At 38.5% G+C, this 27502-nt stretch overlaps 1 protein-coding gene across 7 annotated transcripts in view; it reads right to left on the reverse strand.

The window, feature by feature from the left end:
• LOC134546312 (nuclear receptor coactivator 3) overlaps window positions 1–27502 on the reverse strand; it is a 616306-nt gene that overhangs the window by 249982 nt on the left and 338822 nt on the right. For 2 of the 7 annotated variants that reach the window (XM_063389040.1, XM_063389043.1), the window contains exon 1: window positions 18593–19659. The exons of 1 other annotated variant lie outside the window; for it this stretch is intronic. In XM_063389040.1, the coding sequence (XP_063245110.1) occupies window positions 18593–18621 (29 nt within the window). In that variant the 5' untranslated portion in view covers window positions 18622–19659. Of the gene's footprint in view, window positions 1–18592; window positions 19662–27502 lie in introns of those variants that run through there. 4 more of the 7 variants (XM_063389038.1, XM_063389042.1, XM_063389044.1 and 1 more) reach the window with 4 other exon arrangements.

Here is a 27502-nt window from a genome sequence, read left to right on the forward strand (position 1 = left end):
AAGTTACAGACACTTGTTACTTTCACATGAGAAGGAAGGACACCGAAGTTAATTTTGACGCGAAAAAACTATAGTTCTCGGCTTCAGTGTTGAGGCCATTCGATAAAACCTACTACAGTCACATTCAAGTACGGTCTTGAAAAAAAAAACACAGACGCATATACATTCCATATTTCTTGCGTTAAATACGGCGCCATGACTGAACTGATAGAATCTTCGCCAAAGGCGAGCGGCGAGCGGGCGCGCCTGCGAGGCGTGACCGAGTTGGAGAGTACAAGCCAGACCAGCAGCGACAACCATTTCACCCACAGCGTATAATCTCTCACCGACAGATTTTTGATCCACATGTGTTTGCTTTGCTTTTATTTTAATTCTGACTTTCTAATTATTAGTACGACAGTACATAAACATATTTAATTGTGGTGTAATAAAATTACATGTATATGCTTTTTTTGTTTGTTTTATTCAATAAAATCCATCGAGTCTGTTTTGTCGTTGTCGTGGTGTCCAGAATATCGGCTTAGTCACATTTGTTTGTTATTAGTTACCCGAGATTGGAAAACCACAGTCCTCAGACACAACCATATACGTACATGCCTTTTTCACACTGTAATAAAAATGTAATATAGAACGTAGAAACCATAATGTTCTCTATGTTATCGTGGTGTTGTTTATCTGTTTAGTATCATCGTTGGATTCGTTCGTCTGTTTGCAGCTGTGTACACATGTGGTGTGATTTTTTTTCCAAACTATTTTCGCGGTATTCTCTGTGCAGTGCGTTAAACTTTTGGAATCGGTTGATTTTGGCTTGTTTTAAGGGGCATCCATTATTTACGTGAGGCGATTTTTCTAATCCCTTCCTCCTTGGGGAAATGTCGTGAGATTTGGCTCGACCCCCCCCCCCCCCCCCCAAAAACGTGGGATTATTCAAAATGCGTATTTTTAGTGTAAATATGTTAATCTTTGTTTAATAACGTTGGATTCAATAAAAAACAACATAGTTTGCTTAATTATTTTTATTTATGACTAAGTTAGTGAAGACTAGTATTTAAGACAGAACGTAGTAAATACACATTCGAATTCAGTACACGGGGACTCATGTGTGGTCTCAAGAGTGAATTTATGGCGTTTGTATAACCGCGATAAATATTGTGTAGGATTTAGCCAAATTTTAGCGGAGAAACATGCTTTACTTAATTTTCTCGCAATTTTACACTGTTTCTTGCAAGGGGGAAAAAAAACGTAATATTTGCCGAGAACCTCCCTCACCACTCTTAACCACGAGAGATTGGGTGAGATTCGGCTCCAACGCCACACGTAATTTTCTGGACATTAGTTGTACGTCACTGCGGACAGGTGAGCTCGGAGAAGGCGGGCGCGGGGCGGAAGGAAGCGCTATCGCCCCTGCCGCTGCGCGCATCCGGCGAGCTGCGGTGTCAATACCCCCGCGGGACGGGACATGCCTGGACCAGCGCACTGCGCCTCCCGCACCGCACCTGGGCGGCGTTGCCACGCAAGTCTCCTCGGCTGCGTCGGAATCGTGCTCTCCCAGAAACGTGCGTATTCTAGATAACGCTGAGGTAACCCAACCAGCCCTTCTAAAAAAAAAAAAAATTAAAATGCAATATTTCGTTTTCTCAGCAACTGAGAATATGTCAATCTTAGGCCACCGAAATACAATAGCTCGATCGTAGTACCAAATTTGGTAACTCATGGTGTTAAATATCATTACGTGCTGGCCACATGTAGTAAAGTAAGAGTTGAAAGCTTGTTGAATATCATTATTGGGAAGAAAAACTCAGGTTTGAAAGGTTCTGGGAAAACTTATTTTATTATATATTTAATTATTGATATCAAATACACTAGAGACTAATACCGGGCAGCTCTATACTAACAGAAACTAGTGTATGAAAAATAACCTCGAGGTGAAAGGTGTTACTACAGAAATATATTATAAAAAAATTGTTAAATTATATACATCTGGTATCAAACATGACAAACGTCTTTTTAACAATTTTAAGAATTGGAGGTTTACAGCTCCCGTAAATCTGTATAATGATTTAAAAATGATTTATACAAGAAAAAATAAAGCTACTTTTGCTATTGGACTGACGCGACAACAACGCCACGTTTTCACACAAAATTCTTGAAGCTGTCCGGTATTAGTCTTTAGTATGTTTGATGACATACTAAAAATAAACAGTTTATTAAGACGGAGGCTACATACGAACGGTTAAACCAAACCTGTAAACAATGTGATTTCATGATTTCAGTACATGCTACACCTGACATAAAAATGTGCCTTTAAGATCATAACAGCCATTAAATAATGACTTGTTTGGTAGAAAAAAAAAAGGTTTAATATACCATTAATACGGTTATATGATTTTATCTGAAATCATGTGCAAAAACATGTAATAATAGTAGCAAAATAAATTGAGGTACTACATACTTAAGTTGGGTTAAGACAGCCATAGTTCTGATACGGAAAAATTGCTACGATTCTCAGGAAGTATAATTCCGATGTAAAAACACGCCACTCAGTATCACGCTGGGGCTTCGTTGTCTTGTCACGTGACTAGTCCGCCAGCGGGGAGCCGTGCTCACGTGATCCCATACCGTCGCTGCGTGGCACTGATCTGGAGCGTAACACAGCCCCGTGCACCACAGCGTGGCAAGTTGTTAAATATTCTCAAAACCATATTTTTAAATTCTTTCCAATTTCAACCTTTATGGATTAAATTATTTGTTCGCTTGCGGTAGAAAACAAATTCCGAAAAAAAATTATACTTCACGCTACTGATTAAAACACTGAACAGTGAAGGCTGTTACCACGCTATAATCCGTGTGCGGAGACAGAAACTACATTTCGCACCCTATCTTTCTCGGTCAATACATAAGCCTAGTTAAAAAAAATTAAATATGTTTATAACAAAAAAAAAAATAACAGAATATCTCGAGTTCATTTAATTATGCACAGATACAACAGCGTAACAGCTACAAAGTCGACTTACATTCGAAAATACCTATCCCTTCTGATCTCGGTTTTCCAGTTCAAGTAAATGCAGGGATGGCACATTGCCAATAATAGTTCATTGTTGATCCCTACTTCACTATCATTCCGGGTTGTTCATTGGTTTATGACCTCGCTGTCGAATATAAGTATCAAAGCTTTTTTGTTATGCAACGTAGCTTCAATTTGTTTACGAGAGTGGAAAACCACAGTCCTCAGACAACCATATACGTACATGCCTTTTTCACACTGTAATAAAAATGTAATATAGAAATGACTTATAAGACCCACTATTCTGGTACGATACACTAAGCACAGCAGCTGTGATGAAGCCACGCGTGTAAAATGTCCTAACAGCACTATGGAATATGCAAGTGATAGGTACAAACGTGTCAACTCCTGTAGGCAGTAGCGCTACGCCAGTTGGAATCTGCTTACTTCGTACCTGCGCCAACACCAGGGTACGAACCTGAGGGCTCAGCACCTAGAGCATGGAAAAGGTTCGTGGAATCAATACATTTTATCCGCCCTCGATTGTTATGATCAAACTTCAAATCACCAAGCGGCGGATAATAGGCGGTACTCATGAGTAAGTTCTCCAAACATGAGACGTGACCAGAGAAATGTTTCGGAAGGGGCTATCGTACAAAGAAAAAGATTGGCCTTGGAATATTTATAAATTTATTGTATCAAATACTGAACTTTAATAGTTTCATAAAACTTGTAATGAAAGAAAAGTTTAACACGTGGATTTCAGTATTGAAGTAAACATTAACTATACCCTCAAAAATAAAACGTAATACATTTTGGCTACAAACATAGATCAGCGCATCACGGTCCATAGAGACGATATGTGATATGGGGATGAATCACTAATTGATTAATTGGATATGACCACCCGAGACAACCCACCGCCTAGTATCTCCCTAACGAAAGACCGGGTCAAACCTCACCTGAAATCGAACCGACCACTCGACCACTGAAAGAAATTCCCTTACAAAAACTGAAACCATTAAAAGACCTCCGCATTGGCTTCCGACAGTCAGGATGCAAACACACAGTAAACACTGGGAACAGCATTGTCAGTCGTAAACCGTTCATCACGGGCTTACATAACGCTTGTTATTGCATGATGTGACGATGACGTAACCTCGGGGACTAGCGGGAGCAACGCGGAACGCGTAACAGCACATGGTAATAGCGCGGTATCTGTGAGCACGCTGATGGATACTCCCTGAACCAGTGGATCGTGACACCAGACTCCTCTCATATTGGGAACATGTGGGAGCAGTTTGGGCCACGCCAATAAAAAAGTATTAAGGAAATCCAAACGCTTTGACAAAAGTATATGGATCTGCGCATTTCACTTACTCTACATAGGAATGAATAAACAAATTGTAAATCGTGTTATAGGGGAAATGAGCGTACAGTTACTTCCCCAATTGTTATTCCTATTTTTTTTTTCTCTAATCATTTGAAACATTCGAGGGGAAGGGGAGGAGGAGAACTTTAAATTTAAGGCCCAAGAAACATTTTGCACGTTTAAAAAATGTTTTTAAAGCTTACACATATGGTAAGCATTCCGAAAAACACAATCAGTAACGGCAATAAATGTTGAATTGATCAACTTCAACAACAGATAGTCTACCGAAATATGTCGTGGCGCATGGCTTTAGTGCATGCCATGAAATTCGCAAAACACATAAAACTGGATTTTGAATTAATTTACTTGCCACCAAGTCCATCATCGTTGCGTATACGATAAAAAAAATTACAAAGTTAACAGCGTGTCGACATGACTCCATCACAGAAAAAAGTGAAGTGAGTGAGGAGGGAGAGGGGGTTACTCTGCGACCAGAAGCAGCCAGCTGTAGCGAGCAAACCTTCTTCCCGGACCATTCATCTTAGCATTCCTGCTTGCTTAATGCTTGACTTATCGCAATCCACATGAATGTGCCACGTGTTCTCACCTGAGCCCAAATTAACTACTTATAGTCTCGAGATGAGATAAGATAGGGGAATTAAGCATGGCATCAATTGCTGACATTGCTTGTCAACCACCAATTAAGCACTTGATGCATGACTATCCTTCTGAATGACTGCATGAGTAGGCGTATAGACTTCCGCCTGAGACGTACCTAAGTCCATCCCTAACCCAACCCCTCCCAAACCAATACACTTAGTTTACGTTAGGCAGGGGGGGGGGGGAATGGTGGCAGTGATATGGCAAACCCGAGTTTCACTTCGTCCTCTGCGCGCCCGAACAATTCCGAACCTTCGGTCGTGTAACTTGGTCAAGAATATATAACTTTCTCATTCGGATACAAATAAAGCATACGATAATTGATATGTTGTGTATGTTATGGCAAGGTTACATATGACATAAGCCCATAAGGCTTATAAAAAAACTGTTACTAGAACATTTACATGAAAAGCATAACTAATATTACGTACTTTCCAGGCTATAACAAAAATAAATCTTTCCGTGTAGACCTTTACACGCAGATATAATCAAACAAAAAATTTCGTGCAGACAAAATATGACGATCGTGTAAGCTCCCGGGACTGCTCGGGCGACGCGTTACGGCGGGGCTACGCGGAGGCAGGCAGCGCGCGCAGGTTTGTGCGGAGCGGGCAAGGCGCTGTTGCCAGGTCGCCGCGCCAAGTCCGCGTCACACGGTCACGCTAGCGCCCGCCCGCACTTTCTGGCTGTTCCGTCTGCGATTGTCGGTTACACAGCTGCGTTCGCTCACTCGCGAAAACTGTTGCGTTCTCACTCGTGAGCACCACTGATTTTGGTGGTCTTTATATCCTTCAACTGCTTTACGATAGTCAGTAACAACACACTTGCGCTATAGGGCCCCGCCTACCTAGCGCGCATACGATGGGCAGCGCTTCAGAGAAACCACGCAATTTAAAAACTGCTCGAGAGATTCGAATGGTACCTGTTTACGAAAAGTATTTAAGAATACGTTGAGGGCGGACAAGTAGTCCTGTTACGTATTTCGTTTTTAAACTGTGTTTTTAATAGAGTAAAAATTGCTAAAAACTTGTGTTTTCAGAGTAATTATTAGGCAAGAAACTTACGGTACGGATTCTTGGAACTTGTTACACCTTTATCTTTATTTCTCCGCCATAAAATATTACGGTTAACTCTCAAACCTCACAGCTGTCTTATGCACGACGAGAAGACTGTAGAAACACCTGCGATCATCCCGTCTCACTAACACATATACGCCCCTGACAATAACACAATCCAGGAATATTGGTAAGGATAGTCGGATCGGAGTTCGAACCCGGGTCTCCGGAATACGAGTCTTAGTGTGTTATCGTTACACCACCTCGAATTGAGCGGCGAGTTTCCCGGCGCGCCATCACCTCGCGCAAGGTGGCGACGAGTGAATTCGCAGGCGGAGAAGGTAGCGGAACTCTTACAGCGCAATCGCACGCGCGAAAACTAACACCTTTCTATGTTTGCAAGTCTCTGGCGTACAACGGTACAAGTGGCGCTTGGATAAACGTCAATAACCAAACAGTCCTCGAACCAGCACGCGCTGTATGTCTAACAGAGCCGTTGGCGTTACACAGGATGTTCACTGATGTGGGTTGCCAAAACTCAGTACAGCTGGATTCCTAAACACGTCAAAATTTCTGACACGGAAATAAAGCTGAACAACCAGGAAACAGGTAGCCTACATGAGTTAACCTGATTTTGGAATGAAGTGGAACCTTTATCCAAGTCAAATTCCCGCAGGAAATGTTAATTTGTGACTCCGTTGGCTCAATTCCTGTTTGGTGAGTTGAGAGAAGCTGGTTCGGGGATTTCTCACTTCCTGGGTATTACACTGTCCATTCTCTTCACTCGGCTTCACGCAGAGTTAGTCATTTCATTTTATTGTCATTACTACGGTGTATTACACATTTCTGATAGAAATAAAGACAACCCAGTTTCCACCAATCCTATAGCTTTAAGTTCAAACAGAACCTTGCATACGCTATTTTACAGTGTGTATGATTATGCAATTAAGCAACATCTGGGGAAAACAATGTGTTCAGGATCTGGATGATGGCATATCGGAGCATCACATTTCCCTCTCGAATTACTATCACTGAGGAATTTCCATTGCTTTTCCAGGTTTTAAAGTAAATTACCTGTCTTTCTCTGGCCAATTTCAACTTCCCTGACCTCCCAGAATGTGGGCATACTGTGTATTTATATCACGATAACTCTCTCTATCTCACAAACATTTGAATGTTTCGTCTACAATTTTTCCCATGTATATTTAATAATAATAATAATAATAATTGGGTGCATGTACTTATGTACGCGCGTTAAAAGTTATAGGTACTTAGTGTAATAAAAACTAATTGATACTGCATGTAAATAATTAATATAAATGAAATAATAAAAGTGTTAGTGTGATAAATACGGTTGGTAAGGTATAAATGCAATGAAATTATTATTTAATTGTTACTCAGTATTCTATATTAATATAATCATATGTTTAACAATAATTATTTAATTTAGTAAAATAATTGATAGCGAAAATCAATAATTATACTAAATGTTTATTGTAATTTATTAATTTTAAGTATTTATTACATAATGTAATAATCTATAATGCAGATAAAGTATACATACAACGAACATAACCTTACGAACACACTTATGAAAACGGCCAGGAGATTACTAAACTTGCCACAGACACTCCCTGTCAACGACTTATGTAAATACACTTTATAAAGTTTATAAACACAATTTATATCACTTGTATTCACAATAAATAAATTTTTAATGATATGGACCAGTAATGCATATCACTAAATTATAAGACTTAAAAGCACATATAATTGTTATTGGTATATTGTTTTTTTTTCTTTCATAATCTGCCTAAAGAAGCACAACTTCAGAAACATGTAATATAATAGCGGTAAAAACCTCACGCAAACGTTCATGATTATGTTCACTGGCGTTATCTTAACGTTTAGAACGTATCGAGTGAGAACAATAGAAATTCGAGAGCTATCAGAATAAATTTCCAGAGAAAAACGCTTAAAACAGTAATGCCAAGGGAAAAAAAAAACAACAAACGCGGCGTGTGGCAGAGGCACAGCGCGAGCTGATCGTGTAGCAACTGGGAGCCCGCATGGCCGGGCATAGGGGCGAGCCAATCACACGCGAGCAGCGGCCCCCATCGTCCGCGCGACACGCCCCACGCGAGAGCGCGCGGACACCCTGCACGTTCTCGGCGGGCAGCTACCGTCACTGCGTGTCCAGCTCAATGTTACTATCATGACTTCTTATACCTGACGCAATGTCCTCACTTCGTAATTAGTTTCTTTTAAAATCGTGTTGAAATACAACTAACTTGTTAATTTTTTTTCCTACTTGCCCTACCTTAAAGAAGCCCTTGAAAAGACCTCTACTCAAATTCTTACAAACCACAGCTTTACTATCTGGTTTCTCGGCACGAAATTTAATTGTTGAAGTTGATAGAAAATAACTTTCCTCCTAGAGACGTTTTATGCAATGAAAAATACAAATAATGAAATAACTGATCTTAAATACATATTTGCTGAAAATTTGGTTAAGAATTTAAAAGATACACACTATTAATCCACGAAGTATTCAAAGATAAAGGTTATTACGAATAAGTTGAGTCGCAGGGAAAAAAAATGTTAGTTCGAAACGAGTGTCTGCTGGACTAGAAAAGATAAATCTCGTGGTTTTCCCAAGATGACAGCGGTTTGCATGAGTGTGCGTTATATGTTCACTGAAATAATGACCAGGAGGCCCAGCTCTGGAGTTTTCAGTCAGACTTACTTCCATGCAAACCTAATTTTAAACATGACGACCGCTGCATCTCGATTAATTGCACCTTGAATACGAAAAAGTGTATCTGGAGCTACCTAATGTTGATTTAAATAGACAAGACCACAGAGAGATGTATCAGGTCAGCCTCGAATGTACATTAATAAATATTACACGAAAGAGTGCACTTTTCTTGGAGGTGAATTTTAAGAATTTTAGTTTGACAGTTGAATATTCTTACATCATTTGAGGAAAATAGTTGCAAAGGTAAGTCTAGACTAATTCTTTAGTAAATAAATGAATTTACTTCTTTTAATGTAATGATTAGTGTAGAATGACAGCATTCTGCCTCACGTGAATTTGTAAAAATATTGAACTCGTTCATGGAATGGACATCACAAGTGACACACTGCAGCGACCAAGAACTTGGCTCAAAAGATGTCCACAATTTCGACGGCACGGTGAAAGACTGCGATAACAGAAACGTGTTAATCAGCTTCCCGACGCGCAATGCCCTCAAGCGCACTGGTCGGGCCTCAGGAGACGGAGACTTCCCTGACACTGGCCAGAAGACAGCGACGCCGAACCTTCAGACAAGGTGACCGGTTCGACTGCCGGGGCATGATCGTCGCCGCTTGCTAGCGCAGTCCGCGGGCGGTTGCCAGAGGCGAGGGCGTTCGATCCCCGGCGTTACCTTTATGTACCTAGCACCGGGGAATATCAATAACATTTTTATTACACGTGACTGCCTAGATTTAGTAATCCTGACATTAAAGATAATTCACGCAAAATGTTTAAAAAAATTAAGTCGATTTAAGCCATTCTAAAAGCTATATTATAACTCTTTATCATTAGATATCATTAGATATAATTTATAAGGAACAATCTAAAAGAACTTACGCTCCATATACACAAACAGCAGTAACAATTAAATACAATTCACGATCTAAACGTATTATGCAATTAAGTTACAAATTACGTTCACATGCTAACCTAAATCATCTCTTCTGAATTCAGGCTAACTTAAATGCACATAATAAGAGTTATTTAAACGACAGGAACTATAGTTAAGACTTGATATTCGGCCAACGTTAATTTTGTGGTTAACCTGAGATGATGTTACGGGGAAAATTTTGAGGCCCCGAACTCGCGCGGACTCACCGAGCGAGCGGCATACTGCGAGTCAGAGAATGAATGGACTGTGAGCGCGCGCTGATTGTACGGGACTCTTTTGAGTCTTGCCATGTAAAGGGAGCATTCGGCTTGCCACGTGGCCGAAAGGTGGGGAATGCTTCCTAAAGAGAGTGTATTCCAGAACATTATCATTACTCGCCGGGCGGAGATAAATAGAGGTTTCCCGCAGCAGAGGAGACATACGACGTTAGATAGTATTGCCTGGAACACTGCCCGCCGCAGCACACGTCACCGCAGCATGACCGTCAGCGGCTCGGAAACAAAATAACTCCAGTCAATGGGCGCGCTAACGAACATGACCCCTCGGCGCGGCCACTGGTTCAAGTCCGAGTGCCGAGACTGGAGCAGCAGAGATCACTGGCGAGGTGTCCCGTGGCCATCGACTACTCGCTCTCCGCGAGTTGAATGCATGTCACACGGGATGAGCGAGTGCTCCCGTAACGTCATCGCAGTCGTCGGATCCACTCGCGGGGCGAGCAAGCAAGCGACGGTGGGTTGGTGAGTCGGCAGTCAAACAGCGACCGGCAATCCGAGAAACGGGATCCCTTCCAGCAACATCACTTCCTGCTGATGGACGGACAGGCAGCGAGTCCTCGAGGAATTCCTGGACGACTGGGCGAGTATAAACCCAGGTATAAACACAGTCACTCACTAGGGTTACTAGTAAACTAGTGTGTTTACTCGGAGAGAACGAGTTGTATTAATAGGCAGCCTAAAGCTTAGTACTAAAAACAACCGAGTAATGCAAGACTGACTGGCATTTATGTATAAAGACAAATTACTATAAACTTCACAACATATTCTTAAACACAGTATATGCCGATAAGTCGCAAGTTGATAGACATTTTATTTTATAGGAAAATAGTTGTGTAACCAATATTTGTTACACATTTTGTTTTCGATTTTTGAGAGCCTGGGCTATAAGGTGTTAAATTGTCAGTCTGTAAGTGATTTTTTTTTAAAATAAAGCTAATTTGTAATGCTTCCTCCGATACATGTCAAGATCCGGACCAAGCTTAAGAGCAGAGATGGAGGCTGTTAGTAACGATTATTATTGGAGTTATGATACAATATGTACTTTAATTGTGAACAATAACGCGTTGTTTTAAAAAGGTTTTCTTTTATGCCTCTGGTACATTGCTCTCTGGTTCCCTTAAATCGTTACACTGTTGTGGTAACAATAAAAATATAACAGTATATTTTAGATTATGATTGAAATTTTATTTAGTCAGGTTGAAAGTGGCATTAAAGAGTTTGGCACTGGCCGATATTTTAATTTTAGCATCCAAAAACGCTTATCAACATCAAGAGTAAGCGTGTGGAAAGGCACCATCACCATCTACATCTCCCCTACCAATCAGCAAGCCACGCTGATGCCGTCCGGCACCCCCAGCACTGGCGTACGTCGCCGACCCACATGCCACGCCCACTTCCGTATCGACTTCTTCCAACATGCGCGCCTCCAAACCGCCACGTTCCTTGCCTTGGACTCCTGCTCAGCTTATCTAAGGTCGATTCAAGGTGAAAATCATCAAAACATATCACGTAAAAAACTAAGAGTGGAAAATTACACAATACTGCTAGTAGGCATGCTACACATAAATAAACTAATAGTTAAAAAAAAAAGCTTTTATCATTAAATTAACTAAAAATTAACAAAATAATTTTTAAATTAAGTTTACTTTTGTCCAACAGCCGAATAATGTACCACAACTCTGTATAACTAAATGCATAGGGTGCCCTCTTCTTTCATTTTCGTAATGACTATATTCTGAAATTTTCGTAATGACTATATCCGGGACAAATTCCCAACATGCCCCGACCTCAAGGATACACAAAAAGGATGGTTACTACCCATAGCTCGAAAATGAATTTGTTGACCCTTTGACCCCCCCCCCTAACACTTAAGGTTTTAAGTTATCAAAATATTGTATCGTCAGAGGTTCTTTATATGTATGCAAAATTTCAACACATTCGGACGTCGAAAAGTGGGTAAAAGTTGAATGGAGAGATTTTATTACACAGTCCATTCATTCATTCATTCAGTCATACATACAGGTCAAGCTAATAAAAGCGTAGAAAAAAACGCATGAACAGATAACAAGCCGTTATACCCTTCGCCTTGCCAACAATGACAGGCACATCACTAACTATACAGTAAATAGGATCGATTACGAATTATGTGATATTGGTTGAACGTAGTACCTACTATTGTAAATATTAAATTTACCTACCCCAAAAAAATTAAGTCATTCCACCATTTAATTAATTTAATATCGTGAAACAACTGTTGTTTTCCAGATCACTTCCATATTCATTCACTTTATAAGATATTATATTCCATATATTACTTCACTCCTATTTGTACCACAAAACCCTACTATCTCTCCAAAATTCACAAAGCTATCAATCGTATTTATTTTCACGACGCTAGTAATCTTGCACTGTTACCAACTATTTTATTTCCAACCAATAGAAGCACGGTATCGTGTAGTGAACTTGACCAGAAAATAATTGATAAGTACCTACTTAAATCGTATTCAGATCAGATGGAGTGCATATGCTTGAACAGAGTATATATAGTTTTATACTAAATTAATTTCAAACTTAAGTTCCGAGGGGGAATGAACAACAAAGACAGTTCAAGATTTTTGTCCTATAGCTTCTAATTTATTGCTGTCACAACAGTGCAGAGCAAATTTTTTTAAATGTGAAAAACACTGGCAGGCATATCTCTGGGTTATTTTCCTTTGGATCAGCGATTCCCTACTTCGCCCTTTTTTAAGAACTGACATAATTTTCGAAACTAATCCGACAGCCAGACACGAGTGAATTAATGTTATTTTTTTTACGATAATATTGTATTATTTTGTACAATAAGCAATGAATACATGTTGCATGTGATACTGTAAAAAAACAATATCTTAAAAATAAAAAAAACATAAAATTCAAAAAACATTGCTTTGATAATATATATAAATTACAAAAATATCAGAATTTTTCAATATTTGTAAAAATATGATTGCTTTTTAACAGTGTTGCTAACCACTTATTCTACATATAGGTATGCATACAAGACTGCTAATACACACATATCATGGTTAAAAGAAAGATAAATATTCGTAAAAAAGTATTATTAGTACTATTGCTATTATCAGTGTTGTCACCCGCTTGAGAAGACTAATCTCATTTTCTCCATCAATTACAAACATCAAACTTCAAAACTGACGGACAGTCCCCCCCCCCCCACACACACACACACACACACGCACGTCCGTCCAAACACGATTAACAACAAAAAAAAACACTTGATAAGGTCTCGATGAGACGGCTTGTGTAACACTTATTTTGCTAATCACTAATTAAAAAAAACCGTATCTGCCATGTGGATGCGATGCTGAATGATGTTTTTTTTATTTGATTTATTCCTAGTTCTTAATTTGTATAACGTATGTAACGATTCACATGATTAAATACGCAATATTGCAAACAATTTTAATTTATCATAGTATTAAAAATTAAGTATTCCCTGTAATAAATATCCCTACATCAAAGAACGCTCATATACCAAAGTTAGATCAAGGAAATACTTATATGACAGAATTCAATCCCTTTAATTCCCTTTGTCCGTCAGTTGCTTTACACGCCTCCTCCTAATAGGACCTTTACTGCGAACAAATTTAGAACAAAGCCTTAATCAGACTTAACAAGCCAGTCAGGCCTACGTCACCTGCTACTATGGCATTTACAAAGTATCCCGCTACAAATTGCCGCAAGATACGTTCCGGAGAAAATTACAAGTTGCCAGTTCAAACTTTTCGAAAATGCCACCACGGTACAACCAACGGAAGGGAAAGGCCATTTATTCGAACACCTATATATAAAATGTCACGTGATAGCTTATTAGCGTATACTGCTACACAATGGTTCAATCATTTGTTTGCAGAGGTCCCAATTCCTTATCACACATCATAGACATGTATATACATATAACAAGCCAAATTTGTGTGTGTAAAATAATTTAGTCAAATTCATTAAACGCAGGAAAATTACTACATTAGGAATTCAGTGACACGAGTAAAACCGAAGATATCTCGCCAAATAAATTTCACAAGATTTTTGAGCATATAGATTTGCTTAAAATATTCTCCAAACTGATCACCTGCAGTGTATCTTGCTCTACATTTATGCATTGTAATATCATGACGACCTTCCAAACAAGTGGGGGGAAAAAATTCTCGTTTAAATAGTATCGAACAGGGTGAGTATAAATTAAAAAATTGTTAATGCAGAGTGTGTTCCAGCCAAAACGATTTCATTAAGTTATACAACTAAATACTCTTTCAAAAAGTGAAGTAGGTAAATCTTGAAACATCACTCTCGTAATTCACTCGTGGAGTTTTGAACGTTCACGTACGGAGAGAATCACGGAAATTGTGCAAATATAAAATATGGCCACTTCAAGTTTCAGCCTGTAATTCACCGACGACCAGACGCGCGAGCGGCTCGGACGACGCTCCCCCACTCAGCTGATGAATGGACCCTGACCCGCCAACAGGATGTGGACGTTGCGCTTCCGCGCCGCGGGACGTGGGACGCGGCAGAAGACGTCGCTTACACTGCAACAGCACTCCCGAATCATCGCGACATAGAGCCCGCAAGTGCAAGCACAACATTCCTGGTTGGCCGTTTGCCAAGTGAAACTGAATTCTATTACTATCACGTTGTGGCGCAGGCAGTTCTGTCGTGATATTTCTAAGTTTCCAGTCCACCGCTTCAAGTCAGCGTTCCGTTTCTCAGGTGCGGCTACGGCTTCATCCTTAGGCCTTTATTTTCAACAATATTAAATACGAAGCAAAGAAAAATGCATTTCGCAAAAGGCAATAAAATGTTTTAAAACGCCTTCAAAAAAAATTTATACAAAAAAGGCAAATCAAGCACGGTTCAAATTTCGATTTCATGCGTTTCAGCTTGCGTTTCCACCTTCTATAATTGAGATATGCATTCCAAAAACTTTTAAAAGTTAGAGACGTTACATGTACAGAATGCTACGATATTTATTAAATGCATAGCATTTTCACATATTATATAATCTCACAATGAAAGCAAATACATTTGAGAAACAAATCATTAAGAATTCAATAAATGTTTAAGTTCAACATGAATGAAAACAATTCCTAGGTAATATATTCTACAGTTCTACAATAATTTATTTCAAGATGCAGGGATGATGACGTCTTGCGACTTTCGTGTCTAATAACCGGCGGTGGTTTTCTTGCGTTAGTTTCATGTTTGATATGAGTCTTCTGCAAAGTTTATAAACTTAACGGTATACGTAAACAGTGCCTTTAAATTTTTCAATTTTTTTGACGACATGCTCGATACATAGGTACGCGGTCTTGTAACCCCGTGTTTATCACCCATTCAACAAATAAAAACTCAATAGGTAAGTGTTAAAGTTTTAACTACAGCGATTTTTAAGAATACCGAGTAAATATTCTTCTCAATACATGAGTCTTCTGATTTCGAAATATTTGTATGTCAAAATCATTAGCTGTCTCGCGTGACATGGAACTGTGACAACAACCACACAGTGACGAACGAGTGGCCTTAATTTAACCAATGTTGTAAGAACGACGTCCGAATTAATTCGAAGCAATATAATGAATGAATGGTCTTTATAATTGACAGCTCCAACAGCAAAATAAATTAATCGCGGGGAATAGTAGTTTACAACGCGATACCAAAACCATATTCAGGGCCGCAACTAGAGTCTCTGGCAACCGGGACATGAATGGATTCATGCGCCCCCCCCCCCCCCCTTTTTTTTTTTTGCACATACCACACCAATAAAGCGGTTGTCCGGGGGCCCTCCCACGGAAAAATGGTGCTATTTAAGCATTTTCCATACCTACATGTAACAGTTTCTGTGCTACTGTAACTTCCATGCAAAAAATTTTTACCAGTTACCAGTTGTAGTAGGAATTACAATGCAAGCGATTTCAGCGCCCCCACAGCTTTGCGCCCGGGGCGTATGCCCCGCTTGCACCCCTCTAGTTGCGGCCCTGACCATATTGATGTCAGCAAGCAACATGTCATCGCTCACGTCAGTACCACCCCTACATTCTCATGCGACAAGCGCGGTATATGGGGGTTTTGAGCGGCGAATACCCATATGCTTGTCTGAACAAATTAAGTTTCTTAATGAAACTAACTTTCTGTGATTGTATTATATACTACATACTTAATCCAGTCTATAAAACGGTTACCGAACGTATAATTTCACCATGCGTACTTAGTAAATTTTGCGATATCACTTTATTATAATTTAAATTATTCAGTTTCAACTACGATTTTTATATCCCAAGAAGACCCTCTTTTGAAAAAAAATTAAAAGTGCTTTTTTCCCCCACTTCCCCACATGTTTTGAATCATTCCCTACGAACGTAATGTGATACTTCATGAAATTTACCAGTAGTTTACTCTTTTAACGATTGGCTGGTTATGTTAGATTAGCTCTAGTAACAGTGATAGACAAAATTGCGCCGTGAAAATATATACTAAAGATAGTATGAGTTTTGGAGCGATAGTAATGGTCGGGTATGGGTGAAATAATAAGTGGAATGGGATATCTTTATAAATTAAATAAATACACAATAAATATTTGGTATGTAGTAAGAAATGTAGGTATTTGATATGTGTAGTAATGAGTGCAGTAGTCACTAGAGAAGAGCAAGGTCGTGTTTATTTATATTTAATTAATATAATGGTAGAGTAATCATGCGGTTGTAATGGTAATATTGACCAGGAAAGGAAGGTTCGTGTTTCGCAATACAGAATTAATTCAATAGAGGAATTGCAAAATTGTTGGCTTAAATTTAATATATATAAGAGAAACATAGAGAGTAACGATTATTGTCATAAAGCCAAGAAAGGTTAAGTGGTGTTTCTTGGCTTTTAAATGTTTGTGATTTGTAGTTGTTCTTGATGTGCATTAAGTTTGCTGTGTTAGGTGAGAGGTATGTTGTGGGATTGATTTGTGATGTTTGGTAGAATATTTTCTTTGATTAGATGAAGCATAAAATTGATTAAGTAGTGTAAAAACGGCTCGTTTCCCTATTGATTAGTTTTCAATTGTGTAAATGATAAAAACACATGGAAATCGTTTGTGAGGGTAGGTCAGATAAAAAAAAAAAATACATATTGCTACGGTACCGGGATGTAGACTACTACCTCGTACTGTCACTGAGTAGTGCACCAAGTTTACTACAGACAAACTATCCACAACATGCGGTTTGGCCGTGCGTTCAGGGGCAATTTGGCAACTAAATTTAGATACGAACGTGAAAGCACTCTAGATTGGCCAGTTCTCAACCATCTGATAAGATAAGACGTAACAATCTAATATTAGCGGTCTCAAGATACCGAATGCTGATAAGACGATGCCCGTATTTTAATTCTCTACTCCGTTATTTAAAATATCCAATTTAAAAACTGTCAAAAATTAATTTGGAAACATACAAGAATATCTTACCGTGTCATAAATTGTCTAAATTCGAGTAGGGCTGGCAGCCTATTGTCGTTCAGAGTCCACAACACTGCTGTGTTGGAAGTAACAATTCGGTTGCTCGATAATTAAGACAAAAAAACACATTGATTTTTGCACGAAATCAAAGCCCAGTCGCAAGCGTAACAATCAATCAATTATATCAATGCAATATTTATTGCATTTGTGTAAATTAGTATTTATATTAAATGGCATGTAATCGCATTTGTATGAAGCCCGAGAAATATTACGTGTGCGCATGCGGGTAGTAAAGTAATGCTGAAAGTATCTAAACTGAACTAGCACATTATAAAATAAACTGACCAGTTACATGGTCTCAGGTATGGCAACATTACATGTTTTTCTCCATGTTACAACATGATGACACGTTATCAAATTACGCATTTGATGAAAGCCTACTGAACTATAGTCCTACTGACATTATCACGAATGTTGTTGGTGTAGTAACTACAGCCTAAATATGTTAACTATGTTTAAAACACGTGCGAAATTAAGCCATCGTACGGTTAAATTTAGTACCTGCACCGAACACAAGAACCTTATTACACAAATACACATTATATATAATATAAAATCATTCACCACACGAAGCATGCACGTTTATATTTACGTCAAATAGCTTAAATATAGACGTTTTATTTTCTTAGTTATCTGGTGCAGTACCGAAAAGTACAGACTAGATGTATTTAATGGTCCATTAGTAAGATACGTAACAAATTCCCACCCCAAAAATATGTTCAGATAATTATGAGACTGGTTAAAAGGCACCATCAGTGGCCTCAGGTTATAATGTATCATACAAACATGCCAGAGAAAATAATATTTATTCAATCGGTAAGAAATAAAAAATCCATGGCAGGTATCAGAAGCCCATATTCATGACCGTATACGTAACAGAACATAATACATAATTTTTTTTTTGCAGTATAACCGGCGAGAGAAAAACATTTGACATGTGACCATCGCATACAAAAGACGATAAATCCACCCACAGTGGCAAACTCACCATGCATTTTCCGAGACTGCGGTGGTCATGTGTTGCAAAACTCCCAGTAGCTAAAAGGATCACACACAATAATTGCCGAAAGTATTTTTAAACAAATGCCATCCACACCATTAACACAGCATCACTCTCAGAGTTGGGATATTTTCATTTAACCACACGCAACACTTGGCAATCGAAAACCCAGGCCAAGGTCGACTAGAGTGTGACAAACACTCGCACAAACACGGCCCACTTCCCAAAAAAATCACTTGACCCCTATCTGAAGACCTACGTCACTAAACACCGCACTGTATGCGTCAGTGAAATTCAACTTCCAACATCGGAGACGCAGTTGTCACGGAACGTACACAGTGTCGTTAACAAATAACGGACCGTGTACGTGTTATTTAACAGCTAATGTTCTTGATAAGACGTTATGTACGACAAATACACAAAAATAAAACTACTGCGTCCACGTCCACGTGAGTGGAAACAGTTCCGATCACGTGGTCCACATGTCACTCGCCGGCGAATCACGCACCACGCACGCACGGGACGCACCGCGTGATCGCGCCGCGACGCCGACCACGACGCAGGCTCGCCGACACGCACACCTCCATCTTGTGAACCGCAGCGGGACTGGCACTGCGACTCGAGGCGAGGCGACCGGACCACTGGCCCGCAGCTTCGTGTTGCGGCCGCCGCGTGGCGCCACCGGACACCCGCCGCGCGCGGCGTTGCCACGTCCCCGCTGCTCGGGGCCTCGCTCGGCAGCTTGCGACACAATGGAGGCAGGAAATACAGGACGCGGCAAGTCGTGACGAAGCCTGAACCACGTTGACTCTGAGCTTCTCGCTCAGACGACTAACAAACTATCCTTCCGAGACCCTGGTGGCCGTGCTAGCAGTAAGGTTATGTATGCCGTCTACGTGACAAAATGTCAGAGCTGTTCATGTTAAATGAGCAGCGTAGTGAAGCAACATGTCTAGGCGAGTGCATGTGTCAGTAAGAAAGCTGACGATTTAACTGGTATTGAAACACAACTTAGTTATATCGGTACACGACTTACATACTGAATTATAGCTATGAAAAAGTGTAAAAAAAATGTGTAACGTTTGTAACCACATCTGCTGTACTTCTGTTTTAAGATCTTTTAATTTTTAATGTTATTAACTTATGATTATGTTCTTTAGTAGTAAAAATGTCTGGTCTTAAGGTATTAGGTTAGTTTAGTATTATAAGTTTAAGGTATTTTTTGTGTATTCTTGCGGGAAGAGTAAGAGAAGGCTAAACGCCTTAACTTCGCTATAAAGTCTATAAATAATAATAGAATATAAGGCAACGTACATTACACATATACTGTATCGTTAGGCAATCAGTTAGAAAAGAATTATAAGAATGATCTGCTATGTTGCATTTCCTACAAATGTACATGTAAAACGAAGTATGACGCTCACGTTGCCAGATCCGACCACGACGAGAATCATCTGCGATCTGACTTTTCGAACATTCGACTCAACAAAAAGCTACGTTGGCACAGCCTTTAGGCGTAGGTAAGGTATGTAGATTTCGAAGTACAGTACACTCCCGATTATCCGCGAAATTAAGTGGCAGGGCCACCGCGGATAGTGAAAATCGCGGATAATCCGCAAAAGTGCCGAAAATGGGAAACAAAAAAGGAAACATTAATTTCTACCTAAAAATCTAAAAATTTATGTTCAGTAAAAGTTACAATTAATAGTAGAAATATTTTTAATGATGCTAAAATGTTAGTATTTTACTGAATAATTAACATACAATACATTTCAGTAATGTAAACTTAAATGTACTCGGTACTTGCTTCGCAACAAGGATACAGTACTGTACGTACTCAGAGACTTCATTAGACACTAAAAAAGCAACCAAACGACTATAAACAAAGAGCGACAGAGACAAAAATAGCAACGCATGCCAGCCTACTGCGTGAGTTCCGAGAAGGCCTGTGGCGTTTTACTATATACTGCACACAATAAGTCAGTAGAGTTCAAATTTGCTCACTTGTAATAAAATACAGATTTACATATGTGCTGTATCTTTTCGTAGCAGGTGCGGATAATAGGGAGTTTACTGTACCTATTTATTCTGGAAATATTTTGGAAACTTCCATATACTCGTGGAAGCTTAATGTACATGACATATTTATGTCCTTCAGTATTACAAATATAACGAATATTTTTAACTCTATGTATCCAGCATTGAATAGCTTAGAACGAATTTCATATTATATGCCACCTAAGATGATTATTTAATTTTTTTGACCTTCCACAACTATTTTTTATTCCTTGCACTAATACCGTGTCGTATAAATATCTGCTTTGGTTTGAGAAAATATTAAAATGATTTAAAATAAATTCTAACTAATTTGATACTAAGATATATATATATATATATATATATATATATATATATATAAAATATCAACCTATGTTGTTTACGGTAATAATTGGTTTAATCAAAAATTGTTTCAGTCTAAGTTTTAGATGACGTTTAGGATTCATACTATAAGTTATAAGTTTATCTATTTTTTTTTAAGTTATGATTTTTTTTTTACTTTCAAATCTTGTTATTTTCACCTTTTGCAGTAATGGTTGGTTAGATGAAATATTAGATAAAAATTTATTTCAACAATAAAATTAGATAATATTTAGAAAGTTGAATATAAATAAGAAAGGTTTCGATAGAGTACCGGGCAGGGAAGTTTTATTTATTTTTCATTACAACCCCAGGTTTTTTTAATCCCTTGCAATAATGGTTTGTATTATCAAAAATTGTTTTCAACATAAGTTTTAGATAAAAATTATAAGATTTACATACAATTCGAACGGATTCGATTGTGTCCTTACTAAGAGTGTTACGGATTTTTTTTGTCTTCTAACCCTTGATTTTTCCACTCCTTGCATTAAGTTTGATCGTATCAAAAATTATATCAGAAAAAAATTAGATAATATTTCTACGGTTTACAAACTATTCGAATGAATTTAATAGTGTTGAGGTGGTGGTAGTAGTAGCGTGTTATGTTATATATGGTTGCGTATGCAGTCTGCCGCTCGGTGATAGTCCTCTGAAGTGGGTGCTGCGTTGCACAATACAGTCCTGGTATTTTTGTGTAAACTGCTGTTTGTGTTGTGGTATTGGCAGTGTACTGGATTCTGATCCAGCAGTAAACCCACTTCAGCCACGTAAAACACGATTACTGCGATAGCAATAAAAATCAACATAAACAACATACACTTGCCTATATCTTGTGCCGAAAATCAGAGTGTGACGGGGATGCGTATATACTTACACTAAACAAAATACTGATATTTTAAAATAGATTGTTATATGGCTCCAGAATTATACGTTTTTCAACGTAAACAAATACCAATGCTATCAGGGTAGCTTGCAAAACCTATGACTGAAGAAACAATGGATAGTTGACAGCTAAGCGTAAACAAGGCTTGCTCGAAACGGTCCGCAGAGCCGAATAGTGGGCGGAGCCCTGCGGAACATATAGTACCTACAGGGCCGGCGCGTCCATATAGGCGAACTAGACAACCGCCTAGGGCGCCAAGTAGCTGGGGGCGGCGCAGCACGACACATAACAGCTGATATACCTAATATGTTTAACGATTATTGTAACTAGATTAAAATGGATTTTTGTAACAGTTTGGAATGTTTATATTGATATAAGTAATTATTTAAAGTCCACGGTGACCTGTTTATGATTTGTAATAAGTAAAAAAGTAAAAAAAAAACACAAGCCTGCTTACATTTGATTGTTGACAAAATCTTAGGCTTACGTGATGTATTTTGAGGCAAGGAAAATTATTTTGGGGTGTCCGGCGGGGATTAAGGTTTTTCGCCTAGGGCGCCAATTTACCTTGCACCGGCCCTGAGTACCTACCGACTCAGCTGTTCTAAAAACAACCGTCAACGTAATGACGCTGGTGCGTGTTCCACGTATAGCTCACAAATGGTCAACATATTTGAACGAGCACAGCGCTCTCCGAAAAATGCCACGCCCGAATAGATGTTCCCAGCCTCACTGATACGTATTTCCTACAAGTTCAGTCCTTCAATAAAACAAGGATAAGTAGTGTGTGTCAGACGAATGCAAATTAAAAATTGGAAGTTAAGTCGGACACACTCACAAAAACAGTATCACCACAAAACTATGGTCTTCACGTTACAATAGTTCTAGTCCTCAGGGTTCTAGTTTTTCATATACATTTTGCCGTCTATCAGTAACCCAGTGGTAGGCACGAAATATATTCAAAGGACCATTAGACTTAACTGAACTAAACTGATATTCGGAGTGTTGGCGAACTTGTTTTACAAAATGTCAATTGGACAGAGATCGTCGTTAGGAAAAATTAGATGATTGCGTTTCTAATGTTTATGACAAACAATCTTATCGGGGCCTTTCCCCATTATTGTACAATTTTTTCAAACCCCACGAATTAAAAAATAAATCTAAAGATGTAAATGTTTCCGTGGTCATAACTGTAAATGTGCCTGTGCGTATTGCCGAATTTGTAAGGTTGCCAATCATGTTAGCAGTAGACTAATTTCGTCCCGCTGTCAGGGTAAACTCATCCATTAAAACATTTTAAAACTCAACCCCCCCCCCCCTTCCTTGTGACCGGCCCCAGGAATTTTGCCCCCTTTCCATCACCTCTGGACAGCCGCAGACGACGGCCCCTCGCGCGTGTGTGACGAGGCTGAAGATGAGATGCCGCGCGAGCGGGGCGGGCGGGGCGGCGGCGTTGTGGCCGCTCCTGAATCACGCGTCTATCCTCGGCGCCGGCGAATATCCCGACGCAAGACCCCGCGCGCACCGCTACTTCTACGTCTAGTCTATGGCTGTTTCCGAACACATAGGCCATACGCCCATAGCGCGCACGTCACTACACCCCTTAGCAAATGCAGCCGCGATGGAAATGCGATACCCGATTATTTCTACTGCTAACACTACCTATTTACAGTTGGTCTGAATTACACACACACAAAAACAAAACACTTTCAGAAATTTGTTGGAATAATTGTAAGTTCCATAGAATATTACCTTTCGAGGTTATGTAATTTTACATGTAAGATTGCCTCGAATAAATAAATAAAGTCACGAATAAAGTTTGTTGATTTAATTATCTGTTTATTAAACAATGAACACCGCCACCATTTTACGACACATTAGGAATTACAGGACGAAAACGAAAAACTTGCAGACAATCAAAACTTCTAAAAAAAAATAAAAAATCACACGGCACGTATTTAATTCACAGTTCATTAACGGAAATCCCGCGATCGCTTGCGACGTACAGTGCAAAGGGGCGACATACCTATGTCTGCTCGGCGTGGCCACCGATTCACAAAAACGGCTCCATCTGGGCCTACGCTGCCGCCTGTGGTCAAATATTTATAATTAAAAATGTCCAAAACAATGTTCTAAGGATAGCTTTCAAATAAATACAAGCGTAAAATACCGGCATAAAACCATATTTAAAATAAATAAATTGCTGAAAAAAATGCATTTACACAAATAATAATCTAGAAAACAAAGTAAAAATCAGTTTAAAATTAGTGAAACTGTTTTTTCTGAATAAAACACCCAAGTAACAATGATTAATAATGATGAAATATAAGTATCAAAAACTAGGTCACTATGACCTTAGGCCATATAATCAGCTGATATACTGTCTTACTGGATAATATAGCATAAAAATACTCAGGAAAGTTGGGAAGTGCAAGGGCACGCAACGTTACAGTATTATTTTCCAGGCAGCCATTTTTAGTTGTGATATTTACGTAGATTCAGCGAGACATAAACAAAGGCATTAGTAAAGCGAGTTTTAAAAAATTAATGTAGCTTAGCATGAATATTATAAAATGGTTAGCGATTAAAATAAAAAAAAATACTTATGAATTCCAAAATATTAAAAAAAACTTATTAGGACATTAAATTTGCGTTCATCCTTCGGTTAATTTTTTGTTTTGCGTTTTTCTTTGTCTCTATTTAAGTTATAGCGTAAGCTAAACACTTTTCAAGAAATTTAGAACCAAAAAGCTGAAGTAATATTGTGCACAAACAATACACGATACCGAAGTTAAAGGACGTAGGGCTGCATTAGTGGATGCGAGTGTCGCATCTCTAGAAACCTATATTTTTGTGGACGCATGTAGAGACGCATAAGTATCCCCCTTCAGAGAATGCGGAAGCAACACAACGATGGTCGCGTCCACTTCGACGCACTTTTAGTGGAACTCTTGGCCAAGGAATTCATCAGGCTGGATTCGGAAACAGCTTAAATTCCCGCGGCCTGCCCGAAGTTGCGTTCTGTTGGAGATACGACGAGACCTGACCGGTGCTGCAAGAAACATTCGGGCTCCCGACAGCTCGTCATTCTAAACCATAAACATAATAAATATTGACACTTGAGGATTCTTGGCTCGTGGGTTTCAGCCGTTTCAATGTCTCGGTCGACATTGCAGTCGCCATCGTCACGGTAACTAACAGTCTCCTACAGCAACGTCGGCCGAAACTTCGGTGGACTCTTCACCCTGACCCGGCTAAAACCCAAGGGCCAAGAAACCTCAGGAAATTGTCGTGAAAGCCTGCGACCATTATCATCGATACATAATTAGCTAATCTGATGCGACATTATTCTCAGTTTGTTTTGTCAATTACGTCACGATACTCAGTTATCGGTGTCCGAATGTTCCTTGCAACACATGTAGAAAAATCACTTACCTTATCACGAACCGAACTATCGACCCGGAAACGTGTTGGTAGGTTATTTTTGTTTCATATTTCATCGTCATGGGAGCCACTGGAGACGGACACGAGCATGACAAGGCAGTACAATCAAGAAAGCAACAAAACTATCTCAGGAGACCGTGGAAAATAGAAATCAGGATGACGGGATTCGAACCCCGTGTCCTCACACAGATGAACCAAAATAGAATAAAAACGTATTATACTTTTTTATTGAGCTCGTCATCCAATCACGGAAAATAATCCGGTGTAAAAATTTAAATAAAATCTCTAAACCTCCAACATATATTTTTTTAGCTAGTTCAAATACAATGCCGTTAATCGTATAACTAGCCTACACTAATGAAGTCCAATTCTGTGTTGACATCCTTTAAAAAATCGCGCTTGGAAGAATGTTCCTTACTAGCCAAACAAAAGAACTGCTGAATACTTAGAACCACACTGTACTAACAACAGTTTCGAAAGGAATACATCACAGCCACTTCGTACCAACACGTGTACAGAATAGTAAACAGACACTTTAAAACCCTAGACTATATTCTACACAATGTATACCACGAATTGGGCACGTTAATAATAGGCTCAAAATTTAATGTTATAAATATTCTTAACAAATTACAAAATAATCCAGGAACGAAAAAAAAAAATCAATTTCGGCACAGCCTTCACGCTTAGGTAGATTTCGAAGTACCTATTTATTCTGGAAATATTTTGGAAATTTCTTTATACTCGTGGAACATTTTAAGAACTTAATGTACATATCATCATTGGTTCTACAAAATTACAAAATGATCGATTAAATATTTGTTCATTTTCCTTGCAGCGAAAACATTACGAATATATTTAACTCAGTGTATCCAGCAGTTTAAAACAATTTTATTTTATATGCCAACTTAGGTATTATTTAATTTTTTTACCTTCAAACACTATTTTTCATCCCTGCACTAATAACGTGGTCGTATAAAATTTTGCTTTACGCCAAGGTTTAATATAATATTAAGATACTTTAAAATAAATTCGAACGAATTTGATACTAAGATAATTTTTTTTTTTTTAATTTTCAAACCCTGTTTTTAAAGTAATAATTCGAAACATCAAAAACAGTTTTAACCAAAAATTTTGATGAAATTTAGGATTCATACAATACATTTAACTGATATGATAGTATATCTATTAAAAAGTAATCATTATCTTTTTTTACTTTCAAAACTTAAGTTTTTTTTCACCCCTTGCAGACATGGTTGGTTGGATAAAAAATTATTTTAACAATAGTTTTAGTCAATAATTATACAGTAAAACAAAAATAAGAATGGATTCGATAGGGTACATGGTAGGGAAGTTGTATTTATTTTCTTTTTCCAAATCCACGTTTTGTCAACCCCTTGCAAAAAACAGACAAAAGTTTTAGATAAAAATTATATGATTTACAAAAAAATTTGACCGTATTCGATTGTGTCCTTACTAAGGGAGTTAAATTTTTTTATCTTCAAACCCCTTTTTCGCAGTAATGGTTGGTCATATAAAAAATATTTTCAGACGAAAGTTGTAGATAATATTTTTATGCTTTGTAATAAAAAGAAATGTATTTAATAGCGTACAAGGTACGGATTTTTTGAATTATTTGGTTTTTTTAAAACCCCTTTCTTTTTTTGCAAACACTTGCAGCAATGGTTCGTCTTATCAAAATTTGTTTCGGACAAAAGTTTTAGATAAAAATTATAAGATTAATACATAATTTGTACGAATTCGATGTTGTGATTACGAAGGGAGTTATGTTTTTTTTTTGTCCTCCAGCGCATGATTTTTCAACTTCTTGCAAGTATGGTTGGTCGTATCAAAGATCTTTTTTTTTTTTAGACAAAGATTTTGATATTACTCCAACGAGTTATAATACGTTCAAAAGGATGTGATTTTATATATACAACTATTGAGTTAACTATGGTTTTGGGGTCTACGGACCATGAAACGAAAAATTATATAAAAGATTTTTTGGAAGTTGCACCATGGTAACGGATACAAATCTACCTAATAAAGCGGGGTTTATTTAATTTTTAATTTAACTTATTTTGTGTGAAAGACAACCTGGCAATCTGAAGGATGACGTTACCGCGAAGAGCGTTTACGAAGTATTCTCCATC

This window comes from Bacillus rossius, chromosome 1 (assembly GCF_032445375.1).
Source record: "Bacillus rossius redtenbacheri isolate Brsri chromosome 1, Brsri_v3, whole genome shotgun sequence".
In the NCBI taxonomy this organism is placed as follows: Eukaryota; Metazoa; Arthropoda; class Insecta; order Phasmatodea; family Bacillidae; genus Bacillus; species Bacillus rossius.